This window comes from Manis pentadactyla, chromosome Y (genome assembly GCF_030020395.1).
Source record: "Manis pentadactyla isolate mManPen7 chromosome Y, mManPen7.hap1, whole genome shotgun sequence".
NCBI lineage: Eukaryota > Metazoa > Chordata > Mammalia > Pholidota > Manidae > Manis > Manis pentadactyla.
Genome location: NC_080039.1, coordinates 35,593,086 through 35,606,568, shown reverse-complemented (window position 1 = coordinate 35,606,568; position 13,483 = coordinate 35,593,086). Strand labels below are relative to the sequence as shown.

The 13,483-nt window shown below is 47.5% G+C and overlaps 1 protein-coding gene across 5 annotated transcripts in view; it reads left to right on the top strand.

Moving 5' to 3' along the window:
* Positions 1-13,483, top strand: part of LOC130678890 (glycogenin-2-like) — a 26,835-nt gene extending 13,352 nt beyond the window's left edge. For 2 of the 5 annotated variants that reach the window (XM_057496223.1, XM_057496224.1), the window contains exons 6-10: positions 988-1,210; positions 1,812-2,018; positions 7,862-7,966; positions 8,760-8,870; positions 11,667-13,483. In XM_057496223.1, coding sequence (XP_057352206.1) covers positions 988-1,210; positions 1,812-2,018; positions 7,862-7,966; positions 8,760-8,870; positions 11,667-11,828 — 808 coding nt within the window. In that variant the 3' untranslated portion in view covers positions 11,829-13,483. The remainder of the gene's footprint in view (positions 1-987; positions 1,211-1,811; positions 2,019-7,861; positions 7,967-8,759; positions 8,871-11,666) is intronic. The other 3 variants (XM_057496226.1, XM_057496225.1, XM_057496227.1) reach the window with 3 other exon arrangements.

Sequence of the window (13,483 nt, the reverse complement as noted above, 5' to 3'; positions counted from 1 at the left end):
GTTGTGAGGGACAGCTGTCTCTCTCAGGATGGACAATGACACTCTTTTCCCATTTTTTTTTGGGAAAAATACTGTTATTTTTCATGAAAAAAATATGGAATTAATGTTAACATAATGGCTTAATTTTTTTTAGTGAGTCGCTGTGCACATTTTCTAATCTCTGTTTGAATTCCTGCCGTGGTCTGCATGTACAGACCAAATCGACAGGAACTGAGCCCTGGGCTCTCTGTGAGTTCTGAGAATGTTGAGAGGTTTTAGGACTAAAATGTTTGTGATCCGTTGCTGTTGGTGATGTTATAAATGAAAATAGAAAATCTGAGAAGAATCTAGGGAGTGAAGACGTCAAGAGCATGCATTTTTAACAGGGGTCGTATTGCCCCAAAGGAGGCAGAATTTGGTTTCTGGGGAGTGAAAATAACATATCCTTCTTAATGTATAAGCCACAGAGGTTCATGCAGAAGATAGATATACAGCGTGAATGTGCTTTTTAAGTTTCATGGGCGGGAAATACTGAAAAAAAATCTGAGTAAAGGTTTATAGGTGGCAGGAGTGGTGATAATGGAAAGTAAGATGTTGAGAAGTGAAAAGCCACAATCTGGTAAAAGAAGCCAGTTCTCTGGTTTGCAGTATCTACTATAATACCTATTTTTTGGGTTTCTATCATTTTAAGGAGATGATATGGGCTCCTGTCCTGCCTGTTTTTATAAGAGTCCTGATTTGTTCTTACTGTTTGGGGGAATATCACAATGGGTTATGATTATGGTTCTTGGTAGACAGAAAATGAAACCCTGCAAACCTGGATTGTTTAAACAATTCCGTTTAACCAAAATAACTGCAAGTCAAGGGAGTAATAGTTACCTGATGGTCAGTAACCCACTTGACTAGTCTTTACCTGCTGCTTGTCTGTGATGAGTCTCAGTTGGATGTTTCTGTGTGTGTCTGACCACTTCCAAGGGGAAAGAGGAATCCTTTGTGTTTCCTTCTCAGATTCGGTTCTAGCGCAAAGGTAGTGCACTTTTTGGGGTCCATGAAACCTTGGAAGTACAAGTACAATCCCCAGACTGGCTCGGTTTTGGAGGAGGGCTATGGGTTGGTCCACGAGCACCAGCTGCCCTTTCTCAGCCTCTGGTGGGAAATCTACCACCATGGCATTCTGCCTCTCTTCAAAAGTATCCAGGATGAGCAAGAACATGCATCTCCACGACACCCGGTAAGAGGACGATTCCCTTCGAAACCGAGAGTTGAGAACAGGGGGAAAGCTCTCCATGTCAACACTGAGTGTATTTTCTTCAGATACGACCCCTCTCGGGTCCACATACTGTGTTTCATGGAGAATGATACCGTAAAGAAAGCCGTTCTTTTTTTGGGTAGGGGGGTGCATTCTCCTAATAGTGAGTGCTTAATGAGCTGACATGGTGCTGTGATTTACAGGACTGATGCATGAATAGATATTTTAAATGAGCCACCTCCATCAGCGAGAGCCACTCCCAGTAAGTGGCTACAGATGATTTATTACGACGTCGTTCAAGCAGACGTTTTCCACTTTAAATCCTCCACCGCAATGGCGAAGGGAGGAACTTTCTGAAGAGGATTTTTTTAACTGGTGGATAAACACTCAAGGGATTCTTAAAATACAGGAGGATAACCCTGAACGTGCAAAAGAGTGAAGATTCTGCAGTTGATTTAATATGGGTACATCTGCCTTGCAAAAGAGCTGTTGAAATTAGGTCCCAGGAAACGTTGTTTCTTGATGAGTTTTTATCAGCACAAAGGTGCGATGGATTCATCATGAGCATCTACTTTTTGTACAGGCGGGCCTCGGTGGCGTGGGGGTGCCGTGTGCAGATTTGGCACCCGGTGCTGGAGAGCTGTGTGCAAATTCAGTGCCCAGTGCCGGGGAGACGTGTGCAAAATCAGCAGCGGAGTTCAGCCAGCCTCGTCCTGCTGAGGGTCCTTTGGAGCAGGTGATGGTAGAGAAGGAGGCCCCACCCTCACCTGAAGAATGCCACGTGGAAGACGTAAGTAACTGCCCCACACACAGGTGTGAAAGAGAATCAGATACCGGCTCCCTCCTGGACAGCTCAGTGAGCCTGCTTCCTGGGCTCCTGGGGGTGGGGGACATGAAGTGGGGACCCCCTTCAGTTTGCACTGGCATCCAGGCCTTGTTGAGTTAGATCACTGCACAATTACATGTGGCAGCAGACCCAGTGATGTCCCTCTCCCCGAAAATATCCTACATCCTAATCCCATCCACGTTATTGATGGAGAAACAAGATTGTTAGAAGTGTAATTAAGGACCTTGAGATAAGGAGATGACCCTGGCTTTGAAGATGGAGGGTGGCCAGGAGCCCAGGCACGAGGCACCCTCCAGACCAGCGGGAAAGGGCACACATTTTCCCCGGAAGCCTTCAGGAGGACCCCGCCGTACCCACAACTTGATTTAGTGCAGGGAGACTGTTGTGGGACTTCTGACCTCCAGAAGTGTAAGATTATCAGTCTGCATTGCTTCAGAACACACAGTTTGTGGTCATTTGTTACAGCAGCTGAAGGAAATGAATACGTGGAGAACAGGTGTTTGGTCTCTAGATACTGGGGTTCATTCAGGTTCAAATGGCAAGGCTTTCATTCTCCCTCAAACTCAGCTGCCAGCCCATGTGGCTCTGCATTGGGAGAGGTTTTGCCAGACTCCTGGCCTTGAATCTGACTTGAATGGATTAGTATGTCCCACACGGTCATGCCAAGTACGTCTGGGTCTGCAGGATTCCACCCTCAGAGAAGACAAAAATGCACCTCCTTTGCAAAACAGAAAATACTCAATGAGGTTGTCATTTCTCCATCTAGGATTTCTGAGAAAATACTTGGATGAATGCCTGGTGTTTAGAGATTTCTCATTATAAATCGTCACATTCAAAGGCATTTTTGGTCTCCTAGTTTCTCGCAAGACTTTAGAGTTCATCGCTGAGGATGGATTTGGGAATTGGATTGAAGTCGCTTTTTTTCTGTATTAGTTCCTCTTGATCTTGGACAGCTGTCTCTTGTTGATCATAAACAACCAGTGATTCAGTTTTAGCAAACGTTTTTAAGGAAGGCACCCTCCACCTTATTGTATAATATGGGATAGATAGGTCCAGGCAACTTCATGCATTAATAATTTTTAAGTTGTGGCTTCCCATGAATGCAAACCAACTGAAAAACCCTCGGGTTTGTAGAGCGAAGACAGAGGTAGTAGAAAAATGAGCTTCTCGTAGTTTTTCGTTCTTCCTGCTGTAGTCTGAGTCCCCCATTGCCTGGATCTGGCCACTGGCAAGTGCCTCTTGTGAGTTAAATAAAGGGCATCTGCCTGTTCCAAGAATGTGAAGAATCTGTCAGTTAAGCTCTTAGAGAATGTAGGGCTGCTCCGTCTTCTGCCATGAGGACCTACGCCCGCAACGGGGTCTTTATGAGAGATCAGCCTTCCCACCAAATGTTTAGTGGGCAGTTCGACTCTCCTGAGTAGCCCTCAGGAAACCAGTGATGAGGGTTCATTTTGCACGTCAAGTTGGCTGGGTCAGGGGATGTCCAGATTGCTGGGAAAACATTCTTTCTGGGTGTGTCTGTAAGGATGTTTCTGGGCAAGCCTAGCATGTGAATTAGGAGCCTGAGTAAAGCAGGTGGCCTCCCCAGCGTGGCTGGGCCACATCTGACCAGCGGAAGGCCTGAATAGAGCAGAAGGGCAGGGGAAGGGAAATTCGCTCTCAGTTCTGGAGGTAGGACATGCCGGCTTCCGCCCTCAGACACTGGCCCTCCTGGGCCTTGGGTCTTTGGACTCCCAATGAGTGACGTCTGCAAATGTCCTTGGTTTCTACTTTGTAGACGGCAGATTGTGGGAGTTCTCAGCCTCCCTAGTTGTGTGAGCTGATTCCTGTAATAAGCCTGTTTCTGGAAATCAGTATGCACACTGTCGGCTCTGCTTCTCTGCAAAACCCTGATGCGTACACAGACCGTCTTTCTGAATCCCTGGTCATTGAATGTTACTCATATTCCATCATTTCATGGTGTTCCTCATTTCATATTAGCAGTTTCCAAACTGGGGCCCAAATTTTGTCTGAATAAGAATCCTTTAAAAGGAATTTTTCATGTGTGGATTTTTCTTCAAATCAGGGATGATAACCTGTTCTTGACCATGTGCACACCGTCTCATTACCAAGGACGAGCACTTTCTTTCAGCAATAAGTGGGTATCCCAGGTCCTTGGGCCGCTCGTGGGATTATCCCAGGTCCTCAGAATTAAGGACTCCAGTGCAAACAGAGATTTTGCATAGACTCTAAGGCAGAAACCCACTGGGCGACTATAATCTTGTGGTTCCAGCTGCGTCTGTGCCCACCTCACAAGAACCAGAACCATGCACACAATGCAAAGAGTCCTTCAGTTTCATCGGTACAGTATTCTTCACACCCAGTTCAAAAGAACTATTTACTTGCTTATTGTGGGCTCTCTTGGGGCTTCATTTATACCTCAGTGGAAGGCGTGCAGGACGAAGGGAGCTGGCCTCGGGCTTATTGATGGAAATGTTTAATCATGATGGGAAGGTGGGACTCAGGCGCCCAACATGCAGCCGAGCTCACCTGTGTGTCCAGGGCCACGTCTCAGACACGGAGGAGCTCAGGGGCACAGGGCTGTGAGCCCCTCTGGGTGTTCCTGGAGAGGAGGAGACAGTCAGGGAGTGAGCTCAGGGATGGCGGCTAAGGGAAAGGGCTGGTGGTGACTCAGTAGAATGCATGAACACCCCCTGAACCCTAAACACCAGGGGTAGCTAGGTTTGCAGCCCACAGCTCGATATTACAAACCTTGACGACATAAAAAGAGCACAAACAAGGAAGAGTCTTTTGGGGTGTCTGCTCTAACCATCCTTGCACCTTTTCACCAGCTCTCCTCATGCACATTGCTCACCACGGTGGGCTGTGATGGTGCACGTGAAAAAAAATCTCTGTGGCCTGAATATTTTGTGATGAGTGTGTTTCTCCAAAAACGGTGGTCATTCCCATTTTTAAAAGGTGGGGTACTTTTGCAGCACCTACAGTAGTTGCCTTATTTCACACCCACCACAGTCGTCTCTGCAATTGACTACACGGCCTCACCGCTCCATAACTAGCCAGCCAACGACGTATGGACTAAGGGTTCCTGAATTTGGGGAGCTAGAACCCCAGTCCAAAAAAAAAAAAAAAAGAAAAAGATTATTTACATAATTCTTCATGACATAGACAAGGTGGATCCTGATCCTTGGATTTTTATTCCAAATAGTACATATAATGACGATGTACATATAATGATGATGATAATGCCTGTGACTAGGTCTCTGCTTTTTGAAAAATAAAGCTGAATATCTATTTACTTGCCATATTGCCATATAAATGAATGCATCAGGGAAATGTATTTGCAATGTATTCTCTTCTCAGCTGAGGGTTTTGTCTTGCAGTCCTTGGTAGAGAAATGTAGTCAAGGAAAGAGCAGAGATGCCCGTCAGTTTTTGGAAGTTATCGGCTGTTTTTACTATGGTTCACACACCGTACATCTTTATTTTTAATAGGACTTTCTGTTGAAGGATAGTGTACCTACAAAAAGGGACACACGTAATAAGTAGACAACCTTGATGGAGTTTTAGAGTGAAAAACAAATAGCCCCAATCCAGACCCAGAAAGTCACCCGCAAAGGTGCCATGCCCCCTCCCAGATGCCAGGACCCGCTATCCGGACTTCGACCAGTACGTTTCTTTGTGAGTGATTTTCTGCTCTTTATGAGTGGAACCCTATGACATGTTCTGTGAGGTCTGGCTTCTTTCATGTGACGTGTTTGTGACATCTGTCTTACCAAATAAATCAGTACTTCCTTCTCATGAGCCACATGTCGTGAAATTGTATGAAAACAGTTTATTGATTAATGTTTCTCTGGATGGACCTTTATAGTTTGAGCTGACACAGATAACCCTGCCAGGAAGAACCTTGTGAGTGCATTTTATTGCCCTGGACATGCATTTCCAGGGGGGTTATATGGCATGGCGGCTAGATCAAAGGGTATGCGTGGGTACCCTTCCTGTTCAGTACATTTCTGCCAAGGATTTGCAGGTAGTTGCCCCCGTAGCAGGGCACGGGACTTCCAGTCAGAGGGCCCGCGAGCATGTGGGGCACCTCCTTCTGGTTTTAGTTTGCATGTGTGAGATGACATTAAGTGTAGGTGAGCCAGTTTAGGTGCTTGTCAAGTCTTGGCAGAGCCATTTCTGGAAATATTCCGTTCGGTGGTTGCCCACCTGAACGCTTGTGGTGTACAGAGGGTGCCCCCTGGATATGTTACCATCTGTGAGATCCTCAGCATCATAGTCCTGCTGACCTGTGCTGAGGTTCCCGGCTACAGCCTGGAGGGGAAGTATGTGCCTGATGTATTCATTTAATAAGTGTGTGTGTGTGTGTGTGTGTGCACACGCGCACACACGTGCTCCACTTTTTTAGCTGTTTTTGGCAGGAGACCTACTATGAAACAAGTCGCTCTCTGCCAATTGCTGAAAGTGGAAAAATCCCTCTTCAGTTCTTGAACAGTTTCATATATTTATCTTTTTAGCATTCGCCACCTCCAGCGGTAATGACATTCGTAAGATTACAGGCTGTGGGGCAAGGCAGTGAGTGTTTCCTTCCCCTTTGTTCTAAGTTTACCTGCTCGGGGTTTGTTTGTGAGCAGTGTGCACCTACTGTGTGCCCGCTGCCTTCGTAATGTGACTTCAGGATGCCCTTTTAGCGTGCATCTTCTCAGGCTGAGAGTTCTTCTGCCTTTTAAGCTTCTCTCCATCCTTGAGCCTTGCCTCCCTCTAAGCCAAGAATCCTTGTCGGGATTGTTCCGCTACGAGTATGGCTTCTTTCAAAGGAGAAAAATAAACGCAGTTTGCAAAAGTCCCATTTTCTGTACGGGCATTTTTTCTTCCCGTGATGTGGAAACGCTGATGTGGCGCCATACTGTTGTTCATTTCTTATCTTGGGATCCCCTCCGCGCTTTCTGCATGACATGAGAAGGAGCAAGTACCTGTTGGTCACTAGGAAGAATAAGTGGAATGTTCATTACTCATTTTTCAGTGAGGATTGGAAAATATGTCCGCATTCTGCAGTCTCTGTGGCAGACACTCATTAGGGTAGTCTTGCACGAGTCTTGGGACCTCTCATGGGTTTGCTTCCTGACCCTGAATTCATCCGTGTAAAGTAGCTTTTGTAACTAACAGCCCCCAGATACATGGGTGAAAATCTAGGCTCATGTGTGTTGCACTCCACTGGTGTGTCAGAGGTGTGCTATGCTCCATGCGGTCATTGAGGGATGCCGGATCCTTCCATGGTTCTGGCCCACCTTCTTCTAGGGCGTCCCTTCTCAGCTGTGGGTCCCTGAGGGAAAATGAGTTAATTCCTCTCATGCTGAAGCCCACTCTTGTACGCCAAGCATTAAGTTTCTCCTGTGCGTCTGGAATTGACTTGGCTATGTGTCTTCCTTGGGAGCATGGAGTTCATCATTTGAACTGCCCTCTGCAGGGGTTCCTTCCAATGTGCAACCCCTTCTGGAATAGGTTGTTCGAACTCTGAGTCATGCCTGGAGATGACACATTTCGTCTCCCTGGGGCCGTGGGTAATAACCAGTCACGTGGCCCCATTTTGCCGCAGGGAGACCTGGCGTTGCGTGTGAGCCTGGGACGAAACAGCAGACACGGGCGTGGGTGCGCACAGCGCTCTCTCCATCCTTTCCTTGGAGAGGAAACGCCTGTTCCTTGGAGAGCTGTGCTTGCATCATGGGGGCAGAGAAACGGGATGGGGTGCTTGCTTGTCCTAAATTGTTTCTGCTTTCTTTATAACAGATGATAGCTTGGCCTGGTATTGTGACGGCCCCTGGAGTGGTGTGTGACCCATTGTCCCCTCCCTCCCCACAAAGGGCAGACTCCGCAGAGGCCCGAAGCACCCCAGTATACCGCCTTTCTACTCGTTCTGCCCACCCACATCTGTCCACCTCTCTCAGGGCTCGTCGTTTTCTCAGTGTGTCTGTGTCTGTGCAATTCAGTGAACACACCCAGACTTGGTCCTTCATCCCATGATGTACCTGAATGTTCTTCCCAGCGCAGAACAGGGTGCCTTGTGATGAGTGCATTTATTACTTGGGTACAGAAGGTACCCGGTTGTTTATTCAGATTCACCTGTGCCCCCTCTGTCATGGTGTTTTCCTGTGGGTCATTTATTCTCTTTTGTCTTGCTTTGGGAAGACTTGGTCAAGAAAGAGATACCACATCACTATGGCATACGTTCACCGTTCTTTTTGTAATAATTTTCGGTAAGATTTTGGACCCATGTTTAATATCAGCATGGAAGGATTACAAGCTCCCCCTTTTTCTCCCTAAATTCACCCCTGTGGATCCATGCCTCATCAGATAGAAGCCAGACAGACTCTCCTTAGGAGACTATCTTAGCAAAATGCTTCTGTAGACATTTCTGATAACGTAATTGCATCTCTCTCTGAAAAATGAACAGTGGTGCATTGCCTAAGAACTTTGAGCATCTCATCTCGTGGGAGGAAGGCGTAGCTCAGAAAAGCAAGGCTCAGGGAAGCTCACCTTTCCATCCTTTGCAGAAAAGGCTATCTGGCACTAATTTGTTCATGTGATCTAATTTTCCCCAGGCAAAAAGAGTTCTCTGTCGTTTTGGTTAAAGCTTCATTTCTCCGAAGTGCATCTCAGACTAACAGTGACATGGTTGTGTTTCTAGCAGCCAGCGGATAAACCCGAAGGTGGCTCCTTGGAGGAAACGTCGTCGGAAGCAATCCAGTGGCCCCCTGTGGATGTCAGCAGGGACCACAGCCCTCGGGATGTTTTAGAGGTGGTATCCTAATCATGTGCCTTGCGCAGCGCTCGTGAGCGACGCTCTCACCATCCCTGGGGCCACACACGCGTACACACCAGCTGTCAGTTCAGTTTGCAGCCTGGCTTTGTTGAAATTAGAGCCCACCTGCCTCTCTTCATGCCTCTGATCCATCTGTCTTCTCTCTGGCGTTTGCCTCGGGCAGTCGCTGTGACTGTCTTTCCCGTCCTTGATAACCGTGCCCTTTTCTTTCCTAAAACGCTGTTCTGCAGAAGTTAAAATGGGCATGGAGGGGCTTTGCTGTTTCCTTGTAGAGCAAGCATGGAATCTTAATGCCCAGCGATCCGTTGTCTCAAATGAAGAGAGTAAAACCGGGAAAGTCTGGGAATCTGGGAAATGTTTGATCCAAATTAAGCATGCGATGCTTCTTTTAAGAATGGAATCATGTCCTGTTCCTGTCTCTGCCTCCTACACGTCCTCATCTGAGCCTCTGTGGATGCATTTCATGGATGCAGTGGCTGTTTATTCTTTCTAACAATGATCTAGTAGCAGTTTGTGGTTTTTAAGTAATAGTGTAGCTCTAAAGCCAGGCGATGAGAACATGAGAAAGTTGGCATAGAAGGTGTGTGTTAGCTCAGGCTGCGGTGACAGAATCCTACAGGTTGCGGGGTTTTAACAACTGGCATGTATTTTTCTGAGTTCTGGAGGCTGGAAGTCCTCCTAGATCAAATGCTAGCAGGTTTGGTGTCTGGCTCATGGGCAGTATCTTCTTGCTGTGTCCTCACTTGGAAGGGGTGAGGGAGCTCCTCAGGGTCTCTTGATAAGGGCACTCATTCCACATATGGGGGCTCCACCCTCATGACCTCATCCCGTCCCCAAGACCCCACCTCCAGCTATCATCCCGTCGGAGGTTGGTTTGAATTTGGGGGGAACACACCATTCAGTTTAAAGCAGCATAGATTTGGGCTATGAACCACTCTATAATCCATGTTTTTGTTTGCATGATGCCTTCCCTAGAATGTGTCCCTGGAGGAAGTGTGGGTGCTTTTTCTTGCTGTTTATTTTCAACCTAGTAAAGGCCAAGGGACTGTTTTGAACTTCCTGCTACACTGCTTGGTGACGGGGTTTCTTCTGAAGGTCTGTCTGCCAGTTAGCACGTCGCATGTGGGCTTCTTCAGCCCCTGTAATGATGTTGAGGCTTTACAAATAGGATGTCTGGCTGTTTATGGGTAATAGTGTGTATGGTGGTTGTGGGAGTGGAGCTGGGAAGACCGACCTCTGATGGCTCAGCCACAGGGAAGGTTTGGCACCATCCGTGGGTTCATTACCGTGGAGAACTGGTGGGGTGGGGGGATGAGACCCCAGAGCATGGTCTGGAATAAGCCGTAGTTAGTGCCCGGCTCATAAAGATTAGCTCCAGCCTTCCAAGTATGGCCACATCCCGGCCGCTCCTGGCTGATGACACCAAACCAAGCCCACCTTCTGGAGCCGTGCAGGCAGGTGGGGTGACATATCAGAGACGTGGGCCTTGGGAGCAGCCAGGAAACGGGCTCTCCATCCCTTGTTTGCTTAGCTGGGGTGTGTTAAGACTGTATTCTACACACGTCTCCACGGTCGCAGAAACGACCATTCCTCAGTATTCTGTATAACACCCTTTTGTAAGATTGAGTGAGTTTGTCATTTCCTCAGATACTATCTTCCATTGGGGTCACGGATAATGCAGTCAGTGTGCCATTTGGTGCTGAGAGCTTTTATGGGATGGGGCACTGTGGGTCCCCCTTTAATTTGAGAAAGTTCTAATTCCCAGGAACTCAGGGAGCTCAAACGCAGGGGCTCTTAGAGGGCATGCATACTAAGGTATCCTGGAAGAGATCTGTGTTCACTCTTGCAGTTTCCTTGGCCAAGAAGGTGGCATGTGTGAATTAAGTATATCGAAATGCGGGCAGCAGGCAGAACGTATAGGTCAAAATCCTTTAAAACCATTGTAGCAAATAATCAGAGGAGCAACTACTATGTGCCCAGTGGCATGGAAACTCTCTCTGGTGTCCAGTGTCTTTCCACCCAGGCACAGTGTCTGGGAAATACCTGAGTCAACTTTGCAAGACCATGTCTATGTGCATGCGTGCATGTGTGTGTGTGTGTGTGTGTGTGTGCATTATTACCACCATATACATGATATGCATATTTTTTAAAGGCTTTTTCTAGTTCTTAGTAAGACAAGATTCAAGCAAATGTATTTATTATATTTGTGGACCCACTTGAGTGCCAAAGAAAAAAGTAAGATGTGTGTGTGTGTTTACACATTTGTACACTTACATCATCTCTCATACACATCCCTTTAGATGGTAGAAACCCTGCCATTGCAAGAAGATGACTGTTTAGTTGATTGTTTAAACAGTCTTGACAAGCAGTCCAAAATACTACAGGCTTTGTTTACAAGGGGAATGTTTTCTTCATTTCACATAGTTTGATACAGACGGTGAAACAAAACGCTGAGGTTTCTGGTGGGTGGAAGTGTTACATCAATGTAGATGAGTGTGTAAAATGGTTCAGTGTTTGCCAATGAACACACTTCTTAGGGAAAAGGGGACACGTGCACAATTATATTTAATAAAATTCCAAAAAACTTTGGCACAACAAGCATTGTGTTATGAGGCTATTGTATTAACTTCAGTGTGTATTTCGTTCCCAAGTAAGTGCTCCTGGTCCGTGCTGTCCCTGAGAACGTAGATGCATTTGTAGACCCCGCTGTTAAACAGGATGGACACTTTAGGCATCTTCAGAAACCATCTCCTGCGGGTTTGTGTTCCCTAGGTTGACCTGGCCATCTCCATTTCCGAGATTTCCATCGAAGAAAAGGTGAAGGAGCTGAATCCCGAAGAAGAAAGGAGAAAATGGGAAGAGGGACGCATTGATTACATGGGGAAGGATGCGTTTGCCCATATCCAGGAGAAGCTGGACCGGTTTCTGCAGTAACGCGTGCCGTCGTGCGGGGTCAGACAGCGTCCCGTTGCATGGTCCCGGCACACGGACATCTGTCTCCTCTAGTCCTTTCAAAGGGAAGCGTTGCTCAACGATGTGCCTCTATTTATGGTTGACCAACTCGAGTGCCTCACAAACACGATGTAGACCCTAAGAAATGCACCAGGAAGCTGATCCCAGCCACCCATGCCTTCTCAGTCTTCGTGAGAGGTGCTTCTGTCCACCTTGTCAGACAAGGGGACAGGGTGCACCCTTGGTGACGGTCCCTGGTCTGCAAAGTAGCTCTGAAATGGTGCCTTGGACAGGTGCTACCGTATCTATCCTGTGTCACTGTCCTCTCAGATGTCCTCCCCAGAGCTTCTGTCTCTATGCTATTAACACTAGTATATGCATTCAGTACCTCGGGAACCCTTCAGAATGAAAAGTCCTTTTCTGGACGTTTAAATAAGCGTTTACACATCTTGCGCGTGACTTTGAGTTTTAGACTTTGTGACGCGTGTTTGAGAGACGCCACAGCTGCTGTTTCTCTTCTGCAAAACCCAGCAGGGCTCCGGAGTGCCCGTCACAGACGCCCTATTTGGGAAATGCCAGAGATGTTTGGGAGAGAGTTTCTACCTGGCTTGGGCGATGTCACCTCTTATAAATCGGTGTACCTACCGGGTACACTCAGGGTTACTCTGAGGGATTTGGGGTGACAGCTCACCCACCATGACCGAATCTGCCAAGGCTCCTTGTCTTGAGGCAAACCAGTTGCGGTCTGTTCTCCTGGCCCGCTCTTTGCTGGGAGATCAGCAGAGATCTCTACCTCCATGCAAAACGTGTTGAGTCCCTGTGTCCGCCAAGCCATTTCAACTCAGCTCTTCTGGGAGAATTCTCAAGTTTATGAGATTAGATGCTTCATTTCATGAGAAGGCATCGTCTTTCCAAGTGCCCTGACTTCATGACTTCATGCCGTCTGTTGGGACACCTCCCAGGGTCATTGCTCCTGGCCAACATAGTTATAATTAAATCAGTCATCGCTGTGCTAAAGACAGGGAAATGTGATTTTTTAGAAGTTTGAATGGTGCGTTTATGATGTTCATACTGTGGAAAGTCACAGGGTTCATGAGAGTCAGGTTTGGAATTAGGTGAGGGGCTATGGTGCCATTGGGTGGATGTGGGCCCACGTGAAGCCCTTGAGCCCCTGGGAAGGGAATCTGCACGATGGAATGTTACCAGCTTTGCGAGATGTAGGTTGTGGAGGGGATGTTTCCCCTTAGGGCCGGGAGGTCAGTGATCTGTCGTCTCGGCATCACACATACGGTGCTTCTGGGGCTCATTAAAAATAGCCACGTGCACATAGCTTTAGGTGGAGCGGGGTGGGGCGGTCATCAACCGTCTGAGTAATAAATTCGTCCCGGGGATAGACCGGTGGTGTTCCGGCTCTGTGCTGTGGGCCATGACAAACAGAGGCCGGAGTCAGACGCAACATCCGTGGGATGCGTATTTGAGTCGGATTCAGCTTCTCTGGAGAAGAGAATTCGTGTTTCCAGGCAACGGCTCAGTGACGGGGAATATACGTTCCACACGGACTTCTGTTGTGCGTTCCCACATATATCGTCGCATCTGGGTGACCGCTCCTGCGTTTCCATTAAAAGTTTAAAACAGCA